Source organism: Vanellus vanellus (assembly GCF_965231255.1).
Source record: "Vanellus vanellus genome assembly, chromosome: 12".
Classification (NCBI taxonomy): domain Eukaryota; kingdom Metazoa; phylum Chordata; class Aves; order Charadriiformes; family Charadriidae; genus Vanellus; species Vanellus vanellus.
Genome location: NC_138917.1, coordinates 15025026 through 15037152, shown reverse-complemented (window position 1 = coordinate 15037152; position 12127 = coordinate 15025026). Strand labels below are relative to the sequence as shown.

General features: G+C 35.3%; 1 protein-coding gene across 1 annotated transcript in view; it reads left to right on the top strand.

Moving 5' to 3' along the window:
• Nucleotides 1-12127, top strand: part of ITFG1 (integrin alpha FG-GAP repeat containing 1) — a gene marked incomplete at its 5' end in the record, with an annotated part of 88997 nt that overhangs the window by 15025 nt on the left and 61845 nt on the right. The window contains one exon of the mRNA XM_082489605.1: nucleotides 11018-11079. Coding sequence (XP_082345731.1) covers nucleotides 11018-11079 — 62 coding nt within the window. The remainder of the gene's footprint in view (nucleotides 1-11017; nucleotides 11080-12127) is intronic.

Below are 12127 nucleotides of genomic sequence, written 5' to 3'. Positions count from 1 at the left end.
CTTGTTAGAATAGGGCTACTGGGTGTCCAGTAATACCTAACGACAAGTGTGAGTGTGTGTCTTTAGCAGCTAGCTTAAGAAAATAATCTTGAAGCTAATAATAATAGGCTTGTCTGAACAGATTAACTTCAGGTTTATTTTATAGAGCACGACAGTTCAGGTGAGTGTTTCCAAAGCAGGCTCCTCGAGTAAGAGACCCATTTTAAAAACGTCGTATCTTCAAGCTGAACAACTTACATCACATGACTTAAGAAAAGAAGTATTTGAACAGGATTTAACTCTTACAGTGAAGGAGGTAAAAAGTAACTTCTCTTTGCATTAATCCACTCAATTAAAAATAAATAGGAACTCACTGTTTCTCAGAAATGCGTTTCAGATGTTAGTTAAGAGATGCAGATAATACTAATTGAATAAACACTATTCCCAATAGAGTCATTACGCTGAAGATTTTACAATTGAAATATATGAACCAAAGCATGGAGAAAAAGTGTTACAGCTGGAAACCAAAGCCAAGATAGGCAAAAGGACTTAATAAAAAACACCCAGAAATGATGTGGAGTTCGTCTATTTAATGCTAGACAATAGGCAAACATATTTTGTTTATGCCGTTGTTGATTTACATCACAGTCAGCATTTTCAGATAAATACTTCGGAGTGAGCTGAAGTTTAAATTTAGCATGAGTCACTAAGTGAACACCGATTAGACTGTCTTAACATAAGCTCTCATAGGCGTATCGAGAGTTGAGATTTTTATGATAGCAATTATTTTGCTACGTCTCCTTTTTTTTTTTTCTAATGAGTTAACTTGATTGTTTCTAATTAAAACATCTTAAAATGTCAGATGTTCAGTTAGGTGCTCTCTTTCTTAGCCAAAATTTTAGTAGGTAATTACTGGGGAGAAAAGGGTCATTAATAAACAGTAAATGTGTATGCACTTGAAGTTACAAGTCTTCTACCAAGAAATCAGGCAATGGCCTTGAAAATATTTTTAAAATGTTCAAATGTATGAGACAAACCGCCTTGGACTCTGAATCTTTCTGTAACTTCATACTGTACATCTGTCAATGTATCCTTGAATGCTCTGAAAAATAGCTGATGTATTAAATATTCTGTGCCTTATTTGGCTATGTGATTCCAACGTTTGGAAATACTGCTTTTACAATCTGTGTTGTGTTGAACACTAGCACATGGTGTGTATAATTGCAGATATTTCTGGAACTGTTTATATAAAATGAAGGAAAAATCATAACTCTGATTTTGGGAAAACTAAAGTGGAAAAATCATTAGTCAGAAACAGCTTGCTATAAGCTAATCGCTAGTTTCTTTACTGATTTCTAATAGTTAATTTTCTTATGTTGTTTTGCTTTGGTAATCTAGAAACCTAAGAAATACCAAAACACTTACAATGTGTTTTCTTTTTGATCCCCACTTAGTTTAAATGCATAAATGTAGATAATTTTCTTCTTGAAAACCAATCAATCAAATCACAGGCGATTTTCTGTTGTAATCATTTAAACCTTGATTCTGAAGACACGGTAATGCTTGGTGTTAGACACGATTATATTTTTGGTGAGTTGCCTCTTGATGGAAACTGGTAGCCTCTGCATATATTATTATCATCAAAGCTTACGTTACGCAAAAGATCTGCATTTATTCTGTATTAAAATAACCAGGCTCATCATGTTTGCAAACAAATTATCTGTCCTTAAAAAACTTATCTTGAGTGGCATTTTAAAACTAGGGTGGGAGGGTGGGTGTATGTATTTTAAGTCAAATTGTTCTTTCTGGTTTTGCTCCATTCCTTATGTTTTTTTTTCCCAAAACAAATATTCAGTAATGACATGTCACTGTTTCATTCCTTGAACAGGAAGACTTTTTAGTTTCTTAACTGTTTCAAGCTCTGATAAGAGAGCTTACCCGAGAGTTTACGGCAAATCATGGAGTGTTCAATATCGCAGGAAGTTCCTGCTCCTCAGATGAAACCAGAGTTGCTCAAATTAGCTGCATCTCCTCCTGCTGCTGCAATTGGTCTACTTTTGCCAATGCCACTTTTCTTACTCATAGCTTACCTTATGAAGAGAATTAAAGAATGAGTAGAGATCTTTAGAGAAAAGAAACAGCTATTTTAACAAGTTTTTCCTAGTCTTTCTAAAAGAACCTATCACCTGTGCTATCTGCTTAGCAGTTTTAAAATTAAAATTGCCATTATGAAGTGTCTCAAAAGTTATTCCTTTTGAAATTTTTAATTATATACTGATATAGTTATATACACTGGGGGGTACTGATAGGATATTTTTATGGGAATCAATAACTTAATATAGGTGAGAAGTAAATGGGTTCTGCCCCAAACAGCATTTTGTTGAGAAAGCATGAAAGTGAAAATGGGTTCTGAAAGCACTCTTAACACTGAGTGGTCGTGGCAAGTGGTCATTGCTTGAAACGACAGTGTTGCTTTTATTCTGAAAACAAATAGAGTTTTCTGCCTGAAAACTTGTGTTTGAAGGGCTAAAAACCAGAGGAATATTCCCAACTGCTCTGCATATTTAGAAGCATAACTATTCAGCATAAATCTAATTTAAAAGTTTTCTATTTAAGTGATGCTTTTAAATTAATACATATGGATTTTTTCTATAGTAATTTTTATTAATGAAAGGAATTTTAGTGCTTAATTATGTTGTTTATAGTTGTTTATCATCTCACTGGAAGGAGTGGTTGCTTAACTTACTGTTTCGTGTGAGTAGCACCAACAGTTCATGATGAGTTAATTGCAAACTCATTAGCGTTGGTACTTGTACTCGTATGTATATTGTAAAAGTTAAATTGCTATAGCTAGGCAGTAGATGTATTCAATTTTCTCTAGTATAGTACTAACGCCTGCTTGGCAAACCAATCTGAATACCAAATGATAGAGGGTTTCCCTACCTGAATATAAAACTTATGAACAGAAAGAAGCATAAAACTTGTCAAGTTTGGTTTTCCATTTCCATGTAGTGAACAAATAAAACTGACTATATCTAAGTTTTTTGTATAAAATTTGGTTTGTTCATATTAAAATTATTGTACAACTGAAGTTGTTGTATAAGTACAGACAAAAAAACTGTAAGTAACACTTTTAATTTTGTTTCTAAATACTTTTTTTTTCCTATTGGTAGGTCAATCTATGATGTAAATAGAGGAAATCTGTAATGTAAATAGAGGAAAGTTATCTTTTACTTGTCCTTAGGCTTTATGGCATTTAATGATTTTAATAGTTGTCACCTTACCCATTCTGTCAACACACTGCAAAGCAGAGATTTTTAGTTCAGCACATTATTTGCACATACCAATACATACAAGCAGGCGTGTTCATATCCACAAGTAATTTCTAGTTAAAGAATATGCACAGACACACCTGTTCTACATAAATGAAAAAATTTTCAGGCATGTTTGGAGTATACCTATCTGTGTTCTAATTGGGTAATACCTTGTGAATTTTGATAGTGTTTAAAACTCGAGGCTTCCCCCCCTTTTTTTTTAAATAGTAAAAAAAAAAAAAAAAAAAGTAAATGTGAAATCAAGCTGTAACTGAAGAATGTTGCTTATGCCCTGGTGGCTTCTGAAGATAACCGTAGATGCTGAGGGGTTTAATTCTAAAATAAAGCCCTCTGACATTAAACAGAAAGGTCAAATCAGTCATTAGTGAAATGAATGCTCCATCTATAAATAGTACCTTTTTTTATAACACTCAAAAGTGAAGGAAAAGAACAAGGATAATCAGAAACGAACTTGTAGCAGGTTCTGTATGGTTAGTTTTTATTGCAATTTCCTAGTAGTCCTAATAAAAAAAAGCAATGTTTGGAAGTAGGGTTTGCAATACCTTCTGCTTTATTAAATAAGATTATCTGCAGTTTTCCAGTTGGGCTGAAGTCTTCTAAGCTCTCTACCTGTCTCCATGTTGAACTTTTTCTAACCTTCAGTTACACTTGCTTAGCCACTTTCACCAACTGAAGTTGGGGTGGAGCCGGTTTGGTATTTGATAACTTAGGGCCAGTTTTTTCTTAGTGAGCTAGAATTGGCTTTTGAAATACTCTTCCTGAGAGATAGCACGGTCTCTTTGCTTTTGCTGTTCTAATTAAAAGATCCGTCCAAATTTAGGCAGTTTGAAACAGGTTTTACAAATATCAACTGCGGGTTTTTTGTTGTTTTTGTTTTCCTCAATTGCTATTACTGCCCTTCTAAAACAGCCATCAGTAGTGAATGTACCGTAGCCAGGGATTATCAATGCCTTCCATTCCATTGCAGCTCAGGACTATTGCCAGCGTTTGGATGCTTAACTGGGAGCAGGGGGCAAAAGGCAGAGATGGCACATGGGAAGCGGGAATAGAAGTTGGTAGGTGGGGAAGAAATCTAGGCTTAATGCAGGGAATTTAGATGGAGACGATGAGGAGCAAACACTGGATGAATTTCTGCAAGAAGAGGATGCTAACAGACAGGCCTGAAGTTATTAGAGGAGGACTAACCTAGTGCTGTGTAGAATAAGTGAAACATAGTTGCATAAGACTGGGCTGAGAGGAGTCTAGGATTGTCTATGTGAAGAATACTGTGCGACAGGGATTGGAGATGGACCTGCTGTTGGGTGTAGAGCTGTTTGGTTGGAAACTCCCTATATGGTTATTTCTGCATCTGCAGCAAAAATTGTGAGATATTTGGTGTAAGAAGCTAGGGATTGCAAGAAGAGTAGAAATGCTTTCATGTTCAAGGTGTTTGAATGCTGTCTGGCATTTAATCCATCTTTTCTATGGAATTCCTTTGTCATGACTGATAACCTGTTGCCATTACATGTTGGACTCTCAGTAGGTGATAAGCTATTGGGCATCTTAATTGCAAGTGTCTGGTTTCTGAGCCCCTGTGGCAAGAATGCCGCGCTTTTGGTGCCTACGATGGGCCTGAATTGTGTAATACTGCATTAGATATATTACATTAAAATGATCAGGAATGGATCTAGCTCAAGATGCTAGATGGGTGCGCTGTGTTCAAATTATTATTTCACTGTTTGTAGATGTATCTGGGATGACTTTGGCATTGATACAAGATTGATCTAAAGGCACTAAACTCAATGTAGTCTAGCTGTACAAGTTTTACATAGCCTTCTGGGGACGTTTTCCAGTATTCATTGGGCCATATGTTGCTAAAACGTCAAAATTAGCTGATCCCATCAAATAAAGATGGATGGAACTGCTGTGGTTCCTCTGTAATGAGCTTTAGGTTACTGGAGCTTGCAATACTGTACTCTCATATCTTCCCTTTTTCAAGCTGAAACATAAATTCTAATAATCTCCATATCCGTTTTTGTAAGAATGAATGCTGAATTCAGTGCTTTTCAGTACATTTGTTTACTGTTGATAAGATGTAGTAGAGCCTGGATAGCAGCATTTTAGTACTAAGCCAATTAACACAAATAAAAGAATAGCCAAATTTGCTTACCAACTCACTACTTAGCATTTTACTCACAAATTTACTTTCCCTAATACAGTGTGGTTTTGTGTTGCAGCACATGTCACATATCTTCTGTATTGAGTGTGTGGTATGTATTTAGGTGGTTTTTCAGTCTTGTGGATCTAAAATGCTGGGTAACCTCCTTGATTCAACGGCCTATTCTCAGGCTGTTGAACTTCGTTTATGAGTTTTCCTATTGCTTATGTTGTTTTTATGTTAATCACTGCCTGTGAAATCAAAAATAGGAAAACATGTTTAAATGTGAATGCACTTCACTTTGCATTTGTTCAAGAGAAACATTTCCTGTCAGGCAGTATTGCTATTTTTTACTTGTAGCCATTCGCTTAAGCTGTAGGTGTTACGTTTCAGGAAATCTGCCTGAATCTATAGTGGAGATCTTCCACCATCCCAGCTATCAAGGATTTTACTTATCTTTACTACATTACAAATTAAAAACCTAAGAAACGCCCTGCAGGCTTAGTCTAGTGGTCCATCCAGCTAACCCAATATTCTGTCTGTGGCAGTGGCAATAGGAAAGTGGTCAGACCAATTTTTTTCTGTTCCCATTGCCTATTCCATTGTATATCTCCAGAATCTACAATTGGCATATAGGTTATTAAAGGTACATCCTTGCCTATTGTTTTTTGCATCCCTTTATGTACCTATTGTCTAGTAAAAGTATCCAGAGCATCACCTTTGTATTCTGTAAATAATTAAGATTGAGCTCCAGATGATTTGATTTTATAACCTCAGGTTGTAAATATCTCACATTGTGCTGCTGTGAGGTTCATCAGCATTTGACAGAGCATTATGATCCAGCCCTCAATACTTCATGTGTGCTTTTTAAACTTAGAGATCTGTGTGCAAATGATTTTATTTCCTACAGTTGAAATTGCAACCAGAGCTGCCTTCCAAAAGCAATGTGGCAGCCCATCTTTAGACAAGTGTTTTTTTTCTGAGCATGTGTAATATGATAGGTGTTCCTTGTAGGAAAGACTTGAGTTTTCTTGATACAGCCAGAGGCAAAACAAAAATGTTGTTGTTTTCAAGATGATTAATTTATTAAAATGCAAAAAGTGTAGAGATGAGTTGTGTATGTCTTCATTGTTGTGTAATCCAAGTACTGAACATACAAATCTTAATGCGTTTGTTGACTCCATCTCTTCTGCAGCCTAAATTCTTAACGAATTTAGTAATAATAGACATGGAAAGACTATAGCAATAGTGGTGAGAGATGTCAGCCATGGACACGGTTCCTTTGGGAAGGAGATGCTTGCAAGGAGTTTTTGCTATGGCTGTATAGAAAAAGATACATATAAATTGCACAGATTCTTAATTGTTTCCTCTCTCATATGCTTTTGGCTCTTAGGGACAAAAACTTACATAATAAAGCCAGATAGAATCATAGAATAAGTTAGGTTGTAAGTAATCTTTGGAAGTCATCTGGTCAAAAAGATTGTAACAGGGAGGGCTTGTTTTTTCTTGTAGTTTTCTTTCTTACAAACTTGGAGGAAATGTTTGTAATTCTGAATTATACAAATCTGGAAACAGTTATTTGGACTGTCTAAATTGCATTGTATTGTCTAATTTGCATTGCACTGCAAAGAAAAGTTGTGTTTGGTTTTTTTTTGCTTGCTTTGAAATCTCTGACATTCTTGATCAAAATGGAAAACTACTTGTAAATGTTAAGCGTTCAATTTGATTTCAGGGCAAGAGGGTTTAATCACAAAAGCATTCATGAGCATTCGAGACACATAGCTTCTAAGAAGGCTTAAGGGGGACAATTGCCAATACCATACCACTGGGCTCTAGAGCTAGAGGTGGTGGTGCTGTATCTGTATGAAGTTGTCCTATGGGAAATCACAGCTTGTTGCTTTAATTTAGGAGCAGCACGGCACTAGCTCCTCTATACTATTTCTGGAAGACTATCTGCGATCTTTGCCTGCCTTTGCACTTTACCAGTGCAGTGTAATATTACAGTAGCCTTGGAGCTGCTTGGGTGTATTGGTTCAATTCGTTGTATATAATGTTATATGCCTTGAGTTAGGAAAAAAGGAGAGGCGGAGGAGCACAAGAAGAGGAACAAAGGGCAAAAGTGATTTATTAACTTTCAAGAGGAGGTGTTTTGGGGGTGGGAGGGAGTTCAGTGCAAAACAGGCATGTTCTGAATTTGATCATCTTTAAGCTACTGTAGAGGGCCGTATTCAGCCCGAAGAAATGTATGGTAGATTGCCTCCTCTGAAAACAGCTCTATTTTCCTACTCTCAAAATGGGGAACAAGCATTCACATAAAATACTTGGTTTGTACAGTGGCTGAACAAAGACATTTAAATGTGTAAGCACCTCCACATATTTAACATAGGAAACATTTTAGATGTCTTTAAATTATCATCTTTCTATTAGCTCTTTGTAGTTTGACTTGCATTTCGTATCTTGATTTATTCCTCCTACGTTGCAGATAGCTAAATGTATTCTTTGATTTTATGAAGTTGTGTGACATCCCACCCACCGTGGTTCTCTCATCCTTTTTTTTTTCCTCACAAAGTTTAATGTTTATTTTAAAGCTACTTTTGATTCTGCCCCTAACATCTGGGATTTCGTATGCCTGTTGTTCCTTGTCTTCCTCTATTATTTCAATTCCCTGTGCAGTCATATTTCTGAATGTTTCTATACACTTATTATGAAATCAGATTAAATGAGGAGGGAAAAAGAACTAGTATAATATGCTTCAGACTAAGAATGGAAAAAAATGGATTTTTTCAATACATAAGAAAAATCCATTGCAAATCTGTTACATGCTTTTACAAAATAGGTGTTTATGTGTAACACACAGTAAGCATATATACTCTGTTACAAGGAATTCGCTAATACTTGTGTGAGTTTATAATGATTGTGTCTCAAAGTCAGTGTTAGTATACTTTGCAATTTACTTGGCTGTCATTGTTGCCTAGTCATGTTGAGTGCCTGACTTTGTGGCCTGCCGTAATTCTGTCTGGGATGAATAATATGGAATGTCTTTGGAGTCAGACATGGCCATTATGCACTCTGAGGAGCTGTAGCGGATATATTTACTCTGTAAAGCTCAAATGAAAACAAGATATATTACTACTTATGGATACTTCAATTTGTAGTAGTGCTTATATGATTTCCCATTAAGATGTTAAGGATATTCATTTCTCTTTATTCAAAAAGCTGTATTGTCAGGATACTATAAGTGGTACTGCAATTTCCTGTTGAAGAAAAGATTTATGGTTTTTCTTATTACTGAGAAGTTGTCATAGTATGCTGCATTGGGGTAGGTTTTAAAATTAAGAATAATTGTCAAATGAAATTCCATCGCATGTTAAATTAGCCAAGAACCAGTGCTGGTTTATTTTTGCCATTTTTATTTTTAATGAACTTTGTTTTAACTTTAAATAAATGATTTAGAGCTAAGGACTCTAATACTGCCAGCATAACTCATATCTGCCTTTTGTATTTGGTTTTTCCACCCTAGAAGCATAACTGTGTTGTATAAAAACTTGATGTGTTTATTTAACCTAGTAATGACAAACTGTTCAGAGCTGAATTTCTAGCATAATAATACTGGGTAAATGACGTCTTGTGTTGGCAGCTACGCCATTCAATCTAATTCTGGGATAGAGTCACACAACCTGTATAAACATAGCATCACCAGTGGGAATGCTGAGTTCCTGCTCCCCAAGATCTCTCCTTGCGTAGAGGACTGGTCAGGGAGAGGATTGCCTTGGCAATTAAAGGTGAGAGGCCAGCTCTGTAGCATGTGGAAACTGCGTCAGAGATGTGGTGGGACAAGGGTTATAGTGCCCACCAAAATGTCTGCTGAAGGTTAGGTAACCTGTTATATTTGCCAATGAAATGCTAGTCATTTGCTCTGTACTTAAATGTAACACTTAAAGAGCCTGTTGTGGCATAATCTGTATTTGACATAGCCCATAACCAGTTGCAAATTGCAGCACTAATGCAGCATGGATATCCTACAACCCTACTTGAAATACTTATTTGAACCTCAAGGACTCTTTTCAAAGATTTAGTGGCATTTTGGCCTGTAGGAAAGTGAGTTAAGGCTTCTGTTGTCCCTTGTTTCTCTCTTTTTCCCCTGTGAATGTATTAGATTTTCAAATATTTTTCTGGTTTATATTTGATAGTAATCAACCATATTGCACAAACTTCCTTCTATACGCAAAGTTAAGATTTGAAAGTTTATGTATGTTTTCTAAATTCTATCTATGATGTCTTCAGATTGTTTCCATTACTTGTGTCTCTTGCCTTCAAGAAATACTTAAGTATTAATATAATTCATTCCAATGAAGCACACTATCATGCTTTTCATGTATATGCTCTAAAGGAAATGCCCATTTCAGGTATTCAGGGGAATAAAATTACAACTTTCAAGCGGGGGGGGGGGGTGGTGGTGAAATCTGTGAGCAAAATGTTTGTTGGTTTGTTTTTGATTTGGGGGGGCTTGTTTGGTGTGGTGTTTAATGGTTTATTGTTTTGGATTTTTTTTCTCCTGGAAGACAATACCCCTTATTGTGCCACTTGAAATTCTCTGTAAAGCAGTCTACCTGCTTATTCAGTACACCACCTCAGGGCCAAACATTAGTGTTTTCTTTTTATAGATCTTTTTTTTTTCTGCACGCAAAGTAAGCATTGTGTTCTAACTGAAACACCGATATTTTAAATTGCAGGGAGTAAGGAGGACAATGAAAAAGAAAACAAGTGCTTAAATCTAAAAGAGTAGTTTTCTTAAAATGTGGATTTCTTAATACTGGGCTTCATAATTTATTTATTTTTTCTTAAACACCCCTGCCTCTCTTTTTTTTTTTTTTTTTTTTTTTCCTTTTCTTTTTAACCTCCTTTGTAAAGCTTTTTCTTCCCATCCCCTAATTTGGGTGCTTTCCTAAGTGGCAATGAATAAGCTCCTCTTTAAGTAGGCATTGATAAATTCCCTGAAGCACTCTTTTGCGCTGTTTTGATGATTAAGAGAATTTTAGTGTAAAGGGAGGCTGAAATATTTCTCCATATCCTTTTCTCCTCCTGTCAACAGTATATCTGTTGCTCAATTCAACATATCCAAATTAAAAGGATGGTTGGTAGGTTTTTATTTCTAATTTTGACTTACTAAAAATATGACTACATATACTTTTTTCTAGCTTTGATGTCTGTCTGTACTATCAAGAAACATTCATCAGTATGTGTATATAGCATCCAGCACTTGCTAGCTCTTGTGAGGCTAACTTAATTTATGTTTAAGCTATACAAATGTAGAAGTTGAGTGCAGAACGTCTATTTATAGAGAAGGGTATAAGGGATGAAAATATTTGGGGGGGAGTTTTGTTTTTTAATCTTTCTTGCTTAATATATACATCTAAACATGACTGGAATAAAATATATTTATAATGTATAGAATAAAGGTAATATATTTTTAAATGTTATATTATATATATCCTTATTGAGTGACCAAATATTTGTGTATGGTCTACTGTTAAATATTTTATTTCTCATATATTTTTCCTTGCAGATTTGTTCCTTACTACATCACCAGATTCACAAAACATTCAGTTTGAGACATGGGTAAATAAGGTAAGAGAAAGAATAAAATAAGCATTCTGTTAAAACACAGACAAGTTGTTTTTTGTTTGTTTTTTTTTTTTTTTTAAAAAGTCATCTGGTAGTCCTTGTTTCAGGAATGAGTAGAACGGATGCTAAGGGGCACTAACTGCACTATTGCATTCAGACTGTAGAATATCACTGGAGGAGATCTTTTACTCAGCATTATGTTCCTCTGCTGATTTTTTAACATGACTACTAAGTAAATCAATCAGCCTGCCTTTATACACCTTAGCAGGACTCCTCATGTGTCATCAGCTGCTCTAGGAGGTTACTGATGCTTGGTGTGATGACCTATGAGGAAAAGACTGATGAGATTTTTTTTTTTTTTTTTTTTTTTATTCTAGCTGTCTCAAGGATTTGATTTCTTTAAGTTTTCTTCGATCTATGACTTCACGTCTTGGTTAAGATTTTGCAGGACAGAGGTCAAAAATCTCACTTCTGACCATTACAATATGTACACAAGTTACAGTAGAGAAAATCCTGAGTCTTATGTTAACCAAATATCACAAATGCAATTCAAGATTGGGGAGAAATAGGTCAATGGATTATTTTAATTTATTTATTTATTTATTGCAATTCTGCTTTTGTATTGCTTAACCTGGCCAAGGTCAGTGAAGAACCTCATTGTTAATTGCAATTAGTGAAATTTATCGATTTGAAACTAAGTGTGCCCTTGGTACTGAATCTGTTATCCAAAAGCACTATAGTTAAGAGTCTTAGCATGTGTATGTTAAAAGTTTACTTTTTTGTTATAATAGAAAGTGCTTAATGTGCTGATAGCTAAGGAATGCGTTTTTGAGCCTTTATTTACCTGGAACCCAGTGAGTCACTATAGAACAGGGTATGTAGTCTTGTCTGACAATGTGGCTATCTTCAACCAGCTGCTGAACTGAAAATGTAAAAAAAAAAAAAAAAATAAATTACTAGCTGCCAGATATTCTCCAAATGCTCTTTTTAGACAAAAGTCATGAAAGCTGTATTTTATTTTCTTAAAGCAGCAGGATGAATTTTATATTTC